The sequence below is a fragment of the Achroia grisella genome, unplaced genomic scaffold, assembly GCF_030625045.1.
Source record: "Achroia grisella isolate CSIRO2021 unplaced genomic scaffold, CSIRO_AGI_Agris_v1 utg241, whole genome shotgun sequence".
Classification (NCBI taxonomy): Eukaryota; Metazoa; Arthropoda; class Insecta; order Lepidoptera; family Pyralidae; genus Achroia; species Achroia grisella.
The window spans coordinates 1,162,185-1,181,819 of record NW_026712734.1 but is presented as its reverse complement, the minus strand read 5'-3'; the positions used below and the strand labels follow the sequence as shown (position 1 = coordinate 1,181,819).

At 33.0% G+C, this 19,635-nt stretch overlaps 3 protein-coding genes across 3 annotated transcripts; 1 reads left to right on the top strand and 2 right to left on the bottom strand.

The window, feature by feature from the left end:
* Positions 1 to 5,597: 5,597 nt before the first annotated feature.
* On the bottom strand, positions 5,598 to 6,485 carry LOC131842629 (uncharacterized protein K02A2.6-like). The gene has a single exon (XM_059191203.1). It carries the CDS (start codon positions 6,483 to 6,485, stop codon positions 5,598 to 5,600), a length of 888 nt encoding a protein of 295 aa, XP_059047186.1.
* A 5,507-nt stretch (positions 6,486 to 11,992) lies between these two features.
* On the top strand, positions 11,993 to 15,253 carry LOC131842482 (TM2 domain-containing protein CG10795). The gene is made up of 4 exons (XM_059191018.1): positions 11,993 to 12,263; positions 12,850 to 12,931; positions 13,586 to 13,751; positions 14,167 to 15,253. The coding sequence occupies exons 1-4, from the start codon at positions 12,032 to 12,034 to the stop codon at positions 14,287 to 14,289; spliced, it is 603 nt and encodes a 200-aa protein (XP_059047001.1). The 5' UTR covers positions 11,993 to 12,031; the 3' UTR covers positions 14,290 to 15,253.
* An 823-nt stretch (positions 15,254 to 16,076) lies between these two features.
* Positions 16,077 to 19,345, bottom strand: LOC131842481 (evolutionarily conserved signaling intermediate in Toll pathway, mitochondrial). Its single transcript, XM_059191016.1, has 5 exons — positions 18,810 to 19,345; positions 18,006 to 18,232; positions 17,503 to 17,710; positions 16,993 to 17,115; positions 16,077 to 16,346 (listed from the first exon to the last, which is right to left on the bottom strand). Exons 1-5 carry the CDS (start codon positions 19,186 to 19,188, stop codon positions 16,165 to 16,167), a joined length of 1,119 nt encoding a protein of 372 aa, XP_059046999.1. The 5' UTR covers positions 19,189 to 19,345; the 3' UTR covers positions 16,077 to 16,164.
* Positions 19,346 to 19,635: the final 290 nt, after the last annotated feature.

Below are 19,635 nucleotides of genomic sequence, written 5' to 3'. Positions count from 1 at the left end.
GTAACATTTACACATAGTATCTGGACGATGTCCGTGGATGCACCGTCAAGCGAGACTCGATAAAAGTAGAGCCGATCAACTTTTACGAAGTTGATTCATTAGTTGCTCGCTGTCCGGATGCCAACTGTAAGACATCCCACAGTTTGTTATCAAGTTATCTGACTGTATAATGAGAGGATGTTCGAACTGCAAAACTTGGTAGCTTCATCGGGGAAGTTTCACACTTCACTAACGAGCGCGGGGATATGGATTATATTGTTGAAGGTTTTATGTAACTTTTAAAAATACTTTCCTAACACGAACGTAGCCGCCGAAAAGTTGAGCTTCATTAGGTACAGTACAATATTTAAAATACGATAAAATCAGAGCACTCGTCATTATATGTGTCTACGTTTACACTTCATAGCTTCGTATAGAGTATAGAGTGTCGATTCCTTAGGATTGCCAATATATGAAAATACTGATCACATAGTCTCAAGTAATACATAAATAATGAAGAAGAAAGGTTTTTTTATCATATCTATCTATAGATAAGTACAAATGGATTCACACAAGTACAAGGAACAACGAGCGGGAGATTCAATAGATGCAGTTGCATTCAGTCGTCAACCAAATTATGGAATGTTAATGCTGTACCTAAATGTATTGAGCATATTTCCATATATCCTACTACTAGTGACGTTTAATAAAATGTTTAATTTAATTCACTTAGCAAAATAATCATTGTAAGAATTAAAAAAAAAATCATTATAATCCTTTCGGAATTGTCTAAATTATGGAATGCGCATTGAACAAGTACCTACTTCCATAATAATATTGCTATTTGCTGTATATTATAAAGAGTTTAAGTTTGTATGTTTGTTTATTAGAGGTAATATCCGGTTCTACTAATCCGATATTACCCATATTTTATCTCCTTTTCAACGACGGAACAAGCAAAGATCCTTGGACCATACAACCCAATCTACTTTTAAATTTCATCATTTTTACTACTACAGGTAATGGGGCCAAAAGCCGATTATAATTTGTAATAAATAATTTTACATAAGAATCGGTATTATAATTTATAATCTCATTTTAGAATGGTATATTATCCCCGAGTGCTGTAGGCTTTATAATATCATGCTACGACCAATAGGAGAGGAGCAGTAAAGAGCCCTGGGTAAACAATTCAAAATTTTTATGGCGGAATTGTTCTAAAAAAAGTCCACGACTATATCTATACTATTGAACTCATTATATTGCTAGTACATTATATTATTATACGTAACTCCTATCTAAATATATGCAATGCCCAACCTACGAGGCATGGAAATACCTACAGTTATATCTATTGATGTAATGAAATATAAACATTTCAATTAAATTTTAAGGGTCATATAAAAGCGACGTGTCGAGAGGGAAGCTGTACTCTAAAGGACTCTCAACACTATCCACTACAAAATAATCGAGACAGGGGCACTTGACACGACAGTTAATTTTAGAACAATAAGTTGCTTGTAGATATAGTATTCCGCGTTTTTATTTGAGTAATAATAAAACATACCGAAGTTTTCATTCACGTAAGTTCAATGTTCAGTTTTTCCTTAAATATACTATACTTACAAAGTTCTTAAGTTGAAAACCCTGAGACAGGTTTATAAGTAACAACAAGATTTAAAAATGCTGGACTACTTCTGTCCGTTACCGTTATTTATCATTTCATCAGTGATCCTTTATTATTGTTATATTATTTAACAATAAGAAGATATGTTTGGCGTATAACGATGGCAACATAGTGCGTGGTTATCGTTAAGAAGAAAATGTATATCACAAAAACATGTATAGAGTATCTACATCCGTTTGTGATGGACCTATAGTTGCCGTCATACTTCGATCATAATTTCTCACATAAATTATAAATCTATTTACTTAAATAAATTTTTTTTTAGAAATTAATAGCGGTGTGGTCTAGTAATTTCCTACCCGATTATTGGGAAGTTTCAGAAATGATACGTCGATGCAGCAGTACATTTAGTTTATTCCTTTCTTCAAATTACACTCCACATAAATTGCGTCGCTGTACATTCACGTCTGGTCGTCGCGGTCGCCTCGAACAAAGAGGGAGCAGCCCGCTCACTCCTTGTTCCCGGCCTCTTTATCTCTATTCCTATTGGTGGCGGCATAATCGTGACGCCACCAACATCACGTGACTCACTATGGCTTTAAATGAATAAAATGTAAGTAACAAATTAGTCAACCGAGTGTTCTTTATGTATTGAAGCTAACACGATGTAGAAAGGACTGATAGATCGTAAGTAGAAATCTGACCAACGCAACATATTTTTTTTATATTTTTTTTTTAATTTAGGGTCTTTTGTACCATCTAAGTGCATGTCAGTCCCATTGTACCCTAAAACCAATCACTGCATTACCTCACCAGTGAACAAATTGCCTTAACCGCACCGCCCGAAGGATCGGCTAAAACAGTTTGTATGGCACCAACATCTAATATATTTATTTCATGGTCTGACGTTATTCCATGTCGTAGACTCTCGTTCCTGACACACTCCATCAGCAAATGATATACATCCTCTATTGTACCACATACTTCACAATTTTTTGAATTACTTTTTTTCATCAGGTATGCAAACTTTGCCGATGGATAATGTCCAGAACGGAGTCTATGCATTTTTACAATGTAAGAACGTGTACCCTTCACATAATTGCACCAAGCCCGGGAAGGTTCTTTCTGTATTGTCTTGTACCAAATGCCCTTAGAATGAGATATACTATCAAAATGGGTTTTCCATTTCTCAAATACAATTCTTTTGAATTTATGCATAACTTTGGAATAATAAGGAGCTATCTCTGTTGGTCTGCCATTTCAGACTGCTGATTTGGACAACCGATCTGCCTCCTCATTCCCTTTTATTCCTATGTGTGATGGAATCCACTGAAAATTCACTTGCACATTGTTCTGATTACACCAAAATATTTGTTCCAGAATTGTGTAAACTGTCGTTACACCTCTGTGTCCAGAGGCGCAGCGAGATAAATGAAATAATGAACGCGACACATGAAATGGGTCGCCACAGAATATGGAATTGAATAAGATGTCTATATGTAATAAGATGTCATGCCATTATCCTTTAATTTTACTGTCTAATGGCACACTACTACATGCAGCATGCTGGCATACAGCTTATAAAGCTTAAGTTACTGGGCGGCTGAAATAGAAGACAGTACATCTGCTGAATGACCCCGTTGATTTCAAATGTAAGGTAGCTAGCTAAATGTAAATGCATGCTAAGTACAGTATAGTTATACTGTCTATATATCCATCCACACTAATATATTATATAAATGCAAAAGTGTGTAGATCTGTGTGTCATTTTAAGACTAACAGAACGTAATTAAATTTTACATGAAGAAGTATCATATTGTTAGATATATCAACTCTATGTACTAGTAAAAGTATGTTTTATAATAAAATAACAACTATATAACATTAATTTAACTATGTCTCTAACACCAGTGACACTCAAGAGGAAGTAGCCATTATTATTGCTAAAAGTTGCATATAGATGGCGTGATTGGTATCGATGGAATTCTTCATAGTTTTGCAAACGTTTTAAAAAACAAAACTGTGTTTTCAAAAATGTTTAATCAATTTTTAAAAAGTTATATATACATGTTAAAATTAAATAATGCGTTTAGAAAAGTAATTTTCATATATTTACTCATTTTGTTATTTTCCAGTACTTAATTACACTTTAATCAGTGCTAATATGGGGCTCAATGTTTTCAAAATGCTTTCATAGATGGCATTGTCGTCATTTGTATCGGCCTAATTAAATGTCTTTTTTATATTTTCCAACAATAAGCACTTAATATATTATTATTGTAAATTAAACATATAAAAAAAGTTTAAGTAAATTAAAAATAGCCGAACAAGCAAGTAATACTATTTCCAATAATACTTATGTATGAAGTGTTGTCATATTAAAAATAAATACATGTATTATCGATTTTTTTTAATAATCGATAACAGGATTTTATTACAGCGCATTATTCGATGATGCTTTTAATGAGTCGTTGTGAACAGTAAATTTTCATTATTTTGTATTATAGCAGTGTTCCGTTTCAAAGAACGGAATATAGTAGTACATTATTAGTGTCGTTGGTTATTTACATTTGTACTGAAAAATCGATTACATAATAATTTAAAATATCGAGTACGAATCGTAGCTGTCTTCGAATACTGGCAACTGGTAAGATTAAAATAGTATTTAAAAAAAAGAGAGAAATCGACCCTAACTCGAATACCATAAAGTTGATTTTCCTTTCTCATTAATATCATAGCAGTTTGTTTTTAACTTGCGTATGACTCTGTGGTATGATGTTTAACGTGTATTGTTATTGTACGGTGCATACATTTCAAAAATTATATTTTAATGTAGGTACATACATTTCTTTCATACATTTCATACATTTCAAAAATGAACTTTTTATGTAGGTACATAGGTGAGACTCGTCTACGTCATCTACTCATCTACGCGCGGTAACCGCGCCGACCGACCAATAGGAGCGCGCCTCTCGTGTTTAACGGACGATATAGTAGTAAGGCAATGAGTGTCCCAGTGACATCATTATAATATTTTCTCGTTAAATTTTATTGTATTATACACAATTTCGCAATAAATAACGTGTTACCCCGTTACACATTTATAATAATGAAAAACCTAGACCGACCCTGTTCACTTAATCTTACAAGATCTGACTTTAAAAATTACGATATCCTCATATAGCCTTTCATTTCCCCTTTCAATACTTTTTCGCATTAACAAGTAGCCTTTCTCAGGGTCTACATTATCTGTCTACCAAATTTCAATTAAATCAGTTCAGTAGTTTTGGCGTGAAAGCGAGACAAACAGACAGACTGAGTTACTTTAGCATTTATAATATTTGTAACAATATCGCTATTAAAAATAGGGGTTGGTGAAAGACGGGTGAAAATTTAGGCGTGTATGTATTTTCAATGTAACATTATAAATAAATAAAAAATTGTCCATAATACAAAAAAATATTTTTTCGGGTAGGCCACCCCTATGACTTAGGGGTATAAAAAATAGATAACAACCCTACTTTTATAAATTAAAATAAGGATTAATAGTTAGTAGTAACAGTTTATTGAATTCATAGATGACAATCTACGTCAAGTTACACATCATATATTTTATTAAAACTAAAGAGTTTATAACATTCGTCCATCCCTAACAAAAGACTCGTTACCATGCGAGTCCATCAAATTATGACAGTTCTGTAATTAGACGTCTTGGTGGCTTGACTTCACGCTTACTACGACGTAACCCCTCAACTGCTGGTTTTTCAATATGTCTACCCACGTCATTTGAATTGGGTGCTAATACACTCGAATGTTTCGGTGTTTCATTATTACACGCAGTAGCCAAAGTCTCGATTTGGTTTCTAAACTCTAAAGGAGCAGTCTCTAATGATATTTCCCTGTCTCTTTGAGGAGATATTGGTGTATTGTGTTGCATATTCTGGACATCTTGGGTATGGGCATTACAGGACTGACTTAACGGAACATCCTCTCATTCAATTACACGTTTTCTTATTTGATCCGCATGGTATTTCTTTACCCCAATAGGTGTATTAATTAAATATGAATAACGATGTGTACGACGGGCTACTGTGGCAGGCTTCCATGATTTATTGTCTCGAGAGCGTACAAAAACAGTTTCTCCTGGATTGAAATATATTTCCTTGTCATGTTCAATGTTAGCTTGAAATTGTTTGAAGCGGAGGGACATTCTAGGATTTGGTTTAATATTGTCTAAGAGGCAACGTAGTTGTCGTCCTAAAAGTATTTCTGCTGGTGATTTACCAGTATCGATTCGAGGAGTAATACGGTAAGTAAACAGAAAGTTTTCCAAACGTTTTTTTAAACTTAATCCGTCACTAATACTAGCAGACATCCTGGTTTTGAAAGTACGAACTAGCCGTTCAGCCAACCCGTTCGTTCTTGGATGGTAAGGTGAAGACTTAACGTGTCTGATACCATTGTATCTGCAGTATTCATGAAATTCTTGAGATGCGAATTGAGGACCATTGTCCGAAACTATAATTTGTGGAAGTCCAAGTGAAGTAAAAATAGTATCTAGTTCACTGCAGAGCCTGCTTGTTGTGATTGTAGACATTGGTTTAATTTCGATCCATTTGGAAAGTGCGTCACATAGCACCAACCAATATTTGCCCTCAAAAGGACCCGCAAAATCCACGTGAACTCTCTCCCATGGCTCATCAGGCACAGACCACGAGTACACCGGCAGCTCCGCCACGTTAGGGCGATTTTCTTGGCACTTAGAACATCTCTTTACCCACATATCAAGGTCATCATCGATTGACGGCCACCACACATAAAAACGGGCCAGTGCTTTCATGGCAGATATCCCCGGATGTCCATTGTGAAGGAATTTCATTATAGATCTTCTTAGTGAATATGGAACTACGATTCGACCTTGCCACATCAGGATCTTATCTTCTAATGATAATTCACAACGTTTTCGTGAATATGGCCGCAAGTCTTCTGACAAACCATCTAAACGCCATCCAGTCTTTAGGAATTCAGTGACCTTTTTCAAAATAGGATCTTTTTTACTTCGCCTCTGAGAGTTTCTTCGGATATAGGTAGATCATGCAATTTGTCTGATTGGTGGCGTGTCACTATTTTGCGAACTATTTCTTCAGCAGTCGATGGTTTTTCATATGGATTAGGCATTCGCGATAGATAGTCAGCCATGACATTCAGTTTGCCTTTTGTATATGTGACATCATAGTTGTAACTACCGATCAAAAGAGCCCAACGGACTAGTCGATTGTTGCATAACTTAGGTAAGTTACGCCGAGTCCCTAGTAAATGTATTAAAGGTTTATGATCAGTAACTAAAGTAAATTTCCCGCCGCGTATATATTGATCAAATTTTTTAATACCAAAGAAGATCGCAAGTGCCTCTCTATCAATAACTGAATACTTAACTTCTGCCTGTTTAAGTTTTCGTGATGCAAAAGCAATTGGTTGTACAGTATCGTTGGTTTTATGATACAAAACAGCGCCAACACCTTTCTCAGATGCATCACAAGCTAAAAACAATGGCAAATTTTCATTAAAAGCAGCAAGAGGTTTAGAAAGGGTGATTAATTTTTTTGCTTTACTAAATATTGTATCTTCTTTTTCTGTCCACTGCCATTTACGGCGATTTCCAGTTAGGGTATGTAAATCTGCGCATATGCTATGTAAATGTGGTATGAAACGTTCGTAAAAATTAACTAATCCTAAGAAAGATCTAAGTTCTTGTGGGTTACTCGGAGACGGTGTTTTCAAAATAGCTTCTAATTTTGATTTCGTAGGACGTATACCACTTTTGTCTATAGTGTGTCCAAGGTATTCAATTTCTTTTTGAAAGAAAGTACATTTTTTTAAATTTACTTTAAGACCAGCTTGTTCCAGCTTTCCAAGTACTACTGATAGTGTTCTAAGGTGATCCAAATCATTTTTACCGGTTATAGCGATATCATCAAAATATACTGCAACATTTGGAATATTATCAAGTAGTTTGTCAAGAAAATGTTGAAATATAGATGGAGCTGTCGAGATTCCAAACGGCATTCTATTATATTGGAAATATCCTTTATGAGTTGTAATGGTAAGGTATTTTTTTGAGTCAGCTGCAATTGGAAACTGTAAATAGGCATCTTTTAAATCTATTTTGGTAAATTTCTCACCATCTGCTAATTTTTGTCGTAATTGATCAAACAGTGGTATTGGATGTGCATGTGTTATAAGAACGGAATTAATAGTGCTTCTATAATCACCACATATTCGAACTTGTCCATTTGTCTTTACGACATTAACTGTGGGTGTTGCCCATTCAACGGGTGTTATATTAGGATCGACTTCAGTTACTATTCCAGTGTCTACCAGTCGTTTCAATTCAGATTCAATATTTCTTTTCATAGAGAATTTAACAGGTCTTGGAGGGAGATGTTTTGGCTGTGTACCAGGCCTAATATGAATATTAACTTCGTAATTCTTTACTTTGCCAAGACGATCATCGAATAGTGTTTTGTACGTATTTAAAACTTGATTAAGGGTCGTAGGTTGTTGTAGTGTACGTATTGTATAGACAGGTTTGGGAAATTCCATTTCAAAGATTTCACTCCATTGTAGACCAAAGAGCATAGGATCAGCTTTCTTCATAACTATTACTGGCAAAATCCTTTCTTTATCCTGTATTTTTACTGTTACGTCTGTCAAACCCAGTGATTTAAGTTTTAAATTTCCATAAGCTCGTAGTCGCGGTGCATCGCCTAACGGAGGAGATCCTATCTGCTTCCAGAAGTCGGCGCTGATGATAGAATAAAGAGATCCTGAGTCCCAATCCATTGTGCATGACTTTCCGTTGATCATAGCGTCAATTTTTTTACTGTCTTTATCACATTTATTTTGAATTTTATACACGGAATGATGTTCATCCTCCGTGTCGTCATCGCTACGGTCTGAGCTCCTTGACGTATAGCTGTTGCTTCGTGGGGAATAGCTTCTTTCAATTTTGTGTAACCTTTTATTGCCTTTATGTTCCTGTTTACTTTCGTAGGTTAAGTATGCTCTACCTGTTTTTATACAGCAGCTGTCAAAATGTCCTTTGTAATTGCATTCTTTGCAAGTGTTATCTTTAGCTGGACATTCATTTATTCCATGTTTCTCTCTCTTTCCGCAACGACGACATTGACCAGGGCTTAGTCGTCTTTGTTTTTGACCAGTATAATTATTCTTTTTTTTGTTAACGTTGTAAATGCCGATTATTTTTTTATTTTGATCCCCTTCCGCTAACTCACGTGATTGTGCGACTGCAAATATTTGCGCAAATGTTATTTCCTTTGTTGTGTCCTGAAAGTTTTCTACGAGATCCGGCCATTTTTGTTTTAAATCTATTTCAAGTTGTGTGTGGTTAAGACCAGTAGCAAAGCGGTCACGAAGTTGTCGTTCTAGTAGTGTGTCGTTATACCCACAATCTTTGCTTAATTCTTTTAGTCTATTTGCATAGTGTTCCATTGATTCATCATCCTGTCGTATACAATTCCAGAATTCAGATAGTGCTCGATATCTGGTTTTCTTAGTGCGGTATAAGTCCATTAATTTCTGTTTAATAGCATCATAAGTGCTCGATTCAAAATGAGGTATAAGTGCTACTTTAATTTCATGGAAAACTTCCGGTGTTAAACAGTTAAATAATAGGTCTTTTTTAACCCCGTTGTTTATGTTGTCGTCTAATATTTCGCATTTTATTTCAAAGTAATCGAAGAAATTTTCAACCGTAGTCGTTGACGGGTTAAATTTTTCACATTTGAAATTATTCAATATTGATAATTTGTGAATACCTGATGTGCTAGAAATAGGTGTGCAGGGCGTATCCTGGCTGTTCGAAGCCACCACAGGCGTCTCCGTGGGGCAATGTGCATGTTGCGTAGTTGTTGTAGCTAGAAGTTTTATTACTTCAGTTAATTGATCATGTTGTGTGCGTTGTAATTGCAGGAACTGTTCAAATTGTTCTTTATCCATTTTATATCCTCGTCGCCAACATTTTATAAATTAAAATAAGGATTAATAGTTAGTAGTAACAGTTTATTGAATTCATAGATGACAATCTACGTCAAGTTACACATCATATATTTTATTAAAACTAAAGAGTTTATAACACCTACCTCAGACCTGGCAAGTATACATATCAAATTTCATCAAAATGTGGGAGAAATATGGCAACTAACACTGTGATACAAAATTTATATATAAGATATAGCGGAAATCTCATTAGGTAAAAGAGGGGTACATCGTAGAATACATGAGGTATATACCAGTAAATTAATTGTAGCTAAAATCAGTCTCATACATATAACGATGATTGAAATAAAAAATCGTATAGCCCGATTTTGATACGTACGAGTATAAACGTATCAAAATCAGGCTATACGTATAGCGCAGACGCGTTACAACATATGAAAAAAATAGGCATGGAATGTAAAATAAACCATAACATAATAGGTATATACATTGGCACATAAGCCATATCTGCAGAGTGTCGGCTAACGATATTATACCTACACATTTACATTGAATCTTGAATCGTCCCTAATGAGGTACACGATACAGTTACCTACATATCTATTATATACATATCTTTGCAAAACAGATGTCATGTAGACTGAATTGACTGCCATCTATTTTCATGCTTTGTTACTAAGCACCTACTAGTAATCCGAACTGCTTCAGATCTAGCGACATCTAGCGGCTACGGTGGCGAAATAAAATAGCCCGAAGAATAGCCCGAGTTAGGAAGGAACCATTTTCTTGTATGGGATGGGGTATCTGTATGTAATATTATGTTATCTGTGCTAACACAATTCACTTTAGCAATTAAAATACAGCCAACACATCCTGTGCTCAAAGACCGAATGCCGCGGCCTACAAAAACCCTTCCTTTTATACAGAGGAGATATAAGTGGGGGTTATATGCAACTAGTTTAACGATACCGAGTAATAATGAAACTACCTTCTTTTAATATAAAATATCAGATTTTTCGACAATATCGATGTGAACCCTAACAATATTAAGAAAACAGATGTAATGTTATTATACCTATGCTTAAAAGTTCCGAGCTAACAGTTAATTTATTTATTATTTTAACATTTATTGGTCTGAGATAAACTGCCGCTATCGTTGTAGGTACTTACCGAATATTAAAAAATGAATAGAGGGAGTTTTAATCGGTATCGCAACTATTAAAAAAAAAAAAATCGCAACTGGTAGGTAACTCATATTATACATTAATATGAGTTACCTACCATTGAAGTGATTTGAATACTAGGTGGTTACATAATTATTAGGTACATAGTTTGTGTGTAGGTACCTGCCCTTAATTACATAACGATGTTTAGTAACAATTGTCAATTGTAACTGATTGAAATTTACAATTTTAAATTTAACAATGCAATTGGAAATAGTACATACTTATTATTTTGCATCTCCATCTGTCAAATGTTTTGTAGAAATACATAATTGTATTACAATTTTAAAAATAACAATTATTGTATCCCTAAATCGGTTCTCTGTTGCATTCACATTTTATGTTCTTATTACTTACTTGCTAATCCTTTACGGAAAGTAAGGGAACTGTGGCCATTTTTAAAATTTGATATAATATCTATGTAGGTACATATATCTAAATAAAATTGGAGTGTCTGTTTATATTAAAAAACGGTTGTAATTAAAGTATCAACGTCAATATCAAGCGATTCATTAAACAAGGCCTCAACAGAAAATAGGAAGTTTGTTTGGTGTTAGAGATGTGTCAACACGAGTTAACTCGAGTTGCGGTGAATTCGAGTTAACTCGATTTGAATTCTGCCAACTTGAGTTGGACGAATTCAACTGGTAAATGAACGAATCAAGTGAAAGAGCGAGAGCATAATTCTGTCGTCGAACCGAGAATGACATGAAATTTTCCGATCATTTCATATCATACAAATTTTCACTCGTCACAAATGCTTCAAAATTGATTTGAGGTTGTTTTTTGCATATTTGTCCGGTTATGTTAAATCAATGTTATCATTAAAATGATTATGCGTTCTATAAGTCCTTCCGCGGCTTTGAAGTGCCATTTCTACTCGCTCCCTATGGTTCGGTGAACCTTTCAAGGCTAGCTGCGACCAAAAACATTAGATTTGTTCGAAAAATTAAAAAAAACAACAAAAAAAACTGTTTATTCTAGCTAACTCGAGTCATCTCGAGTTACCTGAACTTCAACTCGAATTAACTGAGGTATGTTTATTACGAGTTAGCACATCTCTAGTTGATGTTGTCAAACTTATCAAACAAAGTTGTCAATGTCAAATAGTATGTTCATTCATTCATTTTCATCGTCACAATTCGTCACATAAATAAAATATACCGTATCGTCGTTCATCGTCATGATTGCGCCTATTTATTTTGCTATTTTATTATTAACTATTGTGGACTCATTTGTAAAATGTTCCGATGAATCAAAAAGTGATTCCTTGGTAGAAGAGGTTGATTGTAATACTTTGCGCTTAGGGCAATACATTTGTCCAGATCCCAGTATTGATCAAATTGATCCCAACACACAACAATACCGTGATTGCATGAAAGGAGATGTTATACCTTCCGAAGGAGAAGCTTTAGGTACGTAATTTTATTATGTATTCATGGTGTAATATTATGTGCTCATATAAAAGACAGGCTATACGGATAATGAGTTGCCAAATATTCCCGAACTACTGCGTAGGTGCAGTGTAGGTTTTTATAGTTTTTTTGTCTGTAATAATGATATAATACACCAGCCTACACTAACAGTAAACGTTGGTGGTGCACCAGTGGAGGATGAAGTTAGTTCCATAATGGGAAATTCACTAGGATTTAACCACAGTGCTTCACACCCTATTGTATCTGGATATTTTCTATGCAAAATATGTATGTATTTATAAAGCATATGTATCTTGTGTATATATATCTGTAGTTGTCTGTATGTGTTCTCCCATAACACATACTCTAGCAGGCATATCCTCGGCTAATCCAAATGGTGTTGTGAATTGTTGTATCCTGAGTTATATTAGATATGAGATATAATACAAAGTACTTTTCAGAGACGTGGAAATAGAAGTGGTTTATTAGTACTGACTAACCCCTAAATATAATACTATGTAATATTATATTATCTGTGACAATACCAATAATATTACTCACTGTTACAATTATTTTACAATTTCAGTGCAGTGCATTGCAGCAGATGGAATAATTTGTCAAGATACAAAAAGTTCCACATTTAAGAAGAAATTACCATGTAAATGGACGTAAGTTTTATTTTACATAATATTTTTTGTACTAGGGTACTCCTAAACGAACTCATTCATAAAAAGCAGATTTAATAGTAATACTTTGAGTATAAAATATTTATGTGATCTCTTTCAGAACAAAGGGAGAATCAAAACTTATCACTAAAACAATATTTCCAAATTTAAATATATTTTTTTTCATCTCCACAAATTACATAATTCCAGTTTTATTATATAAATGCTAACAAATAAAAATCACAAATATAATTTGTGGGAAATCTAGAGCCCAAATTAAGCCATAGCCTGTACCTTAGACACCAGGTCTCCTCTTCATATAAATTAGTTATACATCTAGTTTTGAGTTTAAACGTGGAGTGCATTGAGCATGTGTGTGTATGTGTGCGTGTGTGTTTGTATTTCCAAGTTTAATTAGTTATTAACATTATTTTATTATAATATTTACAAATACCATTAGATGGTTTATCATACATTTTGACTCTTGTCTGTATAGACAAGTGCATATACATGAACATAATTTTAGCATATTAGCTATATTTTTATCAGAATCATGTTTCTTTAATTAACTTCTATGTTTGCAGAATGACTGTACTTTTGTTATCTTAGACATTGTATTCCTCGTTACACACTTCATACATATATTTTTTGTTACAGGAATGGATATTCTTTGGAGATTGCATTACTGTTATCAGTGTTTCTGGGGATGTTCGGTTTGGATAGATTCTATTTGGGCTATCCTGGTATAGGGCTAGCTAAACTTTGCACACTGGGCTTCATGTTTCTTGGACAATTATTGGATATTATACTTATAGCTGCTCAGGTATGTAGTACTGTAGTACAATAATAGTAGGACACAAAAGTATCTGTCCTGAAAGTTCTATTTAAAACAACAAGTATTAATTACTAATCTTTTACATTATTCACCAATAATGTAAATAAGATTTGTATGATTGCATTAAAAATAGTGAACATATTTTTCATACAGTTTAAAACCAAATTCCAGAGGTGTCCCATTTATTATATTTTTAAACTTGAATACCAACTGTTAACAAAGTTATTTATAAGATAATTCATATAACTCAAAAAATATTTAAAACATAGTTCCTTGTTCCATTAGATTATTCATTACTATGTAAAGAGCCTAATTTTAGTTTATAAAAATAATTCTTAAAGATGTAAAACAGATATTTTATTCATATGAATACACTGTTTTATTTTTAATTCTTCAATTACAGGTAGTAGGCCCATCAGATGGTTCAGCTTATGTGATCCCCTACTATGGAGCAGGAGTTACAGTAATTAGCAGTTGCAATGAAACTTACCTTCTGCCACAAGCTGATTGGCACAACATTACCTGACAGTGGGGTACTATATCATTTGAGGTTGATGAAGATTATGAATGGACTTAAGTTATAAATGATGCTACCACCAAAATGTGATCTGTGTTCCATATTTTAATGTTATACTGGGTGTAAGTTATAGATTGTACAAAACTGAAACTGAGAGCTCAGAATGTTTTTAACTCCTTGTTAAAAACATTCTGAGCTCAACTGAATACTGTGGAAATTTATTCCCTATAATTATATATTATATATATTTATGGAAATTTATCCCTCTTAATTATAATTTATCCTATTCTGAAAGCCCTTCTGCCATGTTTAATTATTATTACTTGACTTCTAAATGATTAAAAACATGCCACTGCATATAATCACACTGTGATGTCATTACTTGTTGAAGTCTACCATTGTCTGACTTAGAATTGTGTCAACTGTTTTTGCTGTACACAATTTGTTGCTTACACTTTGTACTTATATATTTTAATAATACCTGTAGATGTAAGTTTTGTTACTGTACATACAAATTGTATATAAATAAAATACATATTAAAGTAAGTGCACTGCTTAATAAGGCTGAATTAGTCATAAGAAAAAAGCAAATATTACATTCACAACTAAACCCAGACTTAAGTATTTGATTAACTGTTGCCATTATGGTAAACATAAATAACACCATATTTCAATGAGCAGAATACTGGGCAAAAAGTGGGTGGTGTACAGAATTATAAATTACTGTGAAATTATTTAATGTAATGTATGATCATTTTACGTATTTAGCCTCTCATATGGGCCGCTGTGAATGTGTAGACTTGAGACTATTAAAATAGCCAGTCAAGCTTCTCTTAGAAGAGCAGAATACTGAAAATGAATGAATTGAAATGGGATTAAATAAAAAAAAACATTCTAGACTATCATAATGTATTCTACATTACGGTCTCGATAATAACCGTATCAATGTAATATAGCTAACAAAATTGTAGATATGAAATAGAATATATTATATATTACAGGTTTTTTTTTATCACGACATTCAGTAGTCATTATTAAATACTTATATCAATATCAACATGAATTCGTCCATACTATTTATTGCGTATATCCTATACCTATTACTTAGTACAACACAAGACAAATTAGTCTTAAGACTTAAAGTATTTCATAGTGGATTTTCCAACTTATAATTTCCTCAATCTACCGAACGTAGAATTTTTGTCTAAATAAATGAGATAAATAGATCCTTAGTTCTATTCTCAGTTTAGGCATTGGTAAATAGACAATAATATACCTACTTAATTAGATTAAGAATGCAGTATATTAACGAACTCCAATGTCTGCTAGATCTTCGTCAGCCAACTGAAAGTATTTACCTCTCTTTTGTCGCTATTCTGAGTTTTTTTTATAGCATAGGGGAATAACAAATTTGCGGCTCATCTGATGGTAAGTTATTACCGCCGCCTATGAGCACACATGAGAATTTAACATATCTTTAAAATACATATTGAAATAGAATGCTAATGAACGACCTCAGTGGTCTAGGGATTTTCAGATGGTCGCTGGTTGGATTCCTCGAATGATGCATACATATATTCATGATCATGATTGTATCAGTCTGGATGTTTCTTTGTATATCAAGTATATATTTACGAAATACATGTATATCATATCCCATAACACCAGCTCTGATTAACTTTGGACTAATTAACGCTATGTGAATTATACGGAGTTATTATGTATGGGTGCTAAAATAAGAAAGCGGTACTTTTACAGACAAATAGTACAAAATTTGTCTTGAAGGCAGTTAAAGATTTAGTGTATAACAATAACTATTTATTAACACTACATAAACAATAAAATTAAATATTATTTATACAATTTACAATATTAATTTATATATTAATTTGATTCTATCCTTTTATCTTTGCTCGTATCTTCTGCAGTTGGAGGAGGTTCTTGTATTGAGATGTCAGTTGATGGAGCAGTTAACGTAAATATTACGGGTGTGCTAGTTAGGGATGGATTACCATTTTTTTCTAATAATCGTATCCAGGACAATAGCGAGTCTCTTGACGAGCTACCTGTAATTTGCAAAATACATTTAAGGATCCATATATTTTATCGAATTAGATATTATTTTGCGAAATTCCTTTTCACAACAACATAAGTTGTTGTCTATTACAATTCTTTGTTAGACTGTGTTGGTTATATAAAAATATATTAATTTTTAATAGGAAATACATTGTAAATATGAAGTATAAAATTATATGGTCAGTATGTCAGCAACAATGTATTTCTGTTTTTATTTTATTCCACTAGCAGTAGTGGTAGTCAGGTTTCACACTGAATCGTCCTGGTCTGACACTGGCCCATAAGTAATTTAGGGGGCCATAAATTATGTGATTTTCATTATTTTTTACTTCCCTCATCCTTGTCATAGTGGCGTTTGTGGAACTCCCACTGCCTACTGTGATGTCACATATTTTCGTACTTTCAAAATTAATTTTATTTCCATTTAACATAATTATGTTAATTATGTCACATTATTAATAATGAGACGTCACAAAACTTGTGACTCATCCCACTACTGTCACACTATGACTAGACACCCTTCCGTTCTCCTTAAAGTGCAATGTAATTTATTTATTCTTATATATTTTATAACATTTTACAATGGTATAAAAATATTTATTATATTTCTAGAAACTATGAAGTAATTTTGATTACCTGTTGCACAAACGGAAACAATTGTACCATCATCCTGTTCATGTACTGTACATTTCACTGATGGAAGTTTTGTACTTCCAACAAAACCAGGTATACCGGGAGGTTTTCTTATATTAGAAACATCTGAAATAATATATTTTTTAATTATGAATACCATACATATTTGAATGCTTAGCACAAATAGTGATGCTATTTGTTGTTGGTTTACAATAACAATTGTAACATTGCTCAAACTATTGCAGTTTTCTTTTTAAATAATACAAATATTGATAAGTAAGAATAATCATTATTATTATAATATATATCTGTATATATTCATCTATTCATAGTTTGTGCACACACAGTAAAATTTTATGATTTTTGTAAGGAGTGCATAAATGTTAGGTTTCATAAAAAATATTACTACATTACAATATCAATGTTGTAAATAGACCCCATTATTAATTATGCTTAGTTTGGCATTTGTGTGATATTTTGTCCTATGTATAATGTGGCATAAATGGTACTTACCATCTGGATCCGTGTCATCTTTCATATCTGGCCTAATTTTTCCTATTAGTAAAAAATATGTTACTGTTTGTTCCCTTAGGTGGACTGTATAAGGCCCCTTCACAATCAATGGATCATCAACAGGTTGCTCTGCCAGCAATGCTTTTTGACCTTCACTTTGGGCACTTACAATCCATGTCTTATCAATTGATGCCTCTATCTCATCTGTCTGGCAAGATTTTTATTATTGTTAAATTACTCTAAAAACACAATTTTTACACAACAATTTTTTATTGAAATTTAATGTGTGTGAAACCACAAAATAATATATTATGTAACTGTATTGGTAAACAAATTAATGATTCACTTAATATATATATTGACTTCTGCATATGTGTACTTCAAGTGATCTGTGCATAATGATTACTATTAACAACAATTATAGTGCATTCTAACTATCACAAGATAAATTATAAATTGTATAAATTAGCAATACAATTAAAAAGTAATAATGAAGTTTTCACCTGCCAAATTTCAATTTTAGTACTAGGATCAACAGAAGTTATCCTTTCAATAGCAAGTCTAGCTAATTCTAAGGTGTCATTTGGTAATTGTTCTGGTAAATACCATGGGCTGAGGTTCTTGAACTTTGGCATCCAGTACAACATTCTCCAGAATTTTCTAAGAGGTATCCCACGGCGACCAAACACATTCAATAACATCTGTTCCATTTCTGAATCTGGCATTACACCTATTGGAGGTAATGAATTTAATTATAATTATTCAGAAGGGATGCTTTTTAAGGTAATTTGAATGGTAAATACTTAACGATCTTGGTGGTCTGACAGATTATCATACAAACTTCCTTACAATGTTTGCTTGTTTGATTCCTCATACAATGCAAACATTTGTATTCATAAATTTGATTGTACATTAATAAAAATAAAGTATTGAAATATTTCTATCACCATTAACCAGTATACTCATAATACAATTTTTGCATAGTTTGGGACTATATACAATATACAATGGACACAGCACCAGCTGTGTGTTGTTATTATCATTATGATGCAAGTAATACCAATATACCTGTCACTTATATGCATGAATAGCATTAAACACATCTTATCATGTGGCATTGCTCACAAAGTAGTACACTCATCCTTTGCCATTTCAGAGGTCTGCATTAACTCACCCTTCAACTGAAACTCATTTTGGTTGCTGCAATAGGTAGTTCTATGCTACTATATTCTATGTTTTGGCACCCAGTTATACAGTATCCATAAAAAACTAAGTTATATTGTTATTGTAACCAAATAAAATAATACCATTATCTTCCATTTGTTCCAGCAAGTCTACAGCACACTGTTGTTGTTTTGGGTAATGCATAAATTCAGCTTGGAATATATTTGTCGGTATAAATTTTCCTTTAGGTAAGACTTCGATAAGAGCTTTGTATACTTCTAAATCCTTTTGAACACCAAATTCTGCCATTCTAGATAAAGCTGCATAAATAAATTCCACATGACCTCGACGCCTTTGGTCTCGCCCTTCGAATATTTTTATAACATCTAAGTAGGATTCTTTATTCTTCTCTATTTTCTGAAATGGATCATATACTGTAACTTGTCTTTCAGTATTTTTCCATCTTCTTAATAAAATAGTAGGAGTTCTGTTTAATATATTTTTTATGAACCTTGTAGCCATTGTTCAAGAAATAGTAGATATTTATTTTCTACTATAACATGCGAAATTTAATTACAGTAAGCCACTGTACTGTACTTAAACTGTCCTTAAATCACAAATACCGAGATATAACCATATAAAAAGGCATGAAAATAAGTAGAAACTTTGGACAATGACAGATAACCTATAAGCCAAGGAATGAAAATAAATAACACCCCCGTATCGGTCATATCCATTCAATACATTCATTAGAGAAGCGCAATTCCATTAGTTACTATTTTTTCTGATAGAGAGCGTTTTGTATTATAACGTAAAGAAAGTTCCGAAATGAAGAAAACAACTTGAAATAAAATTTACTCAATGAATTAATATATTAGGAAGATAAGATTGGTATTAGTACCATATTTTTGTGGTAGGACGCATACGTAGTACTTATAAATATCAGTGAAACAGAGAATTATATTATCC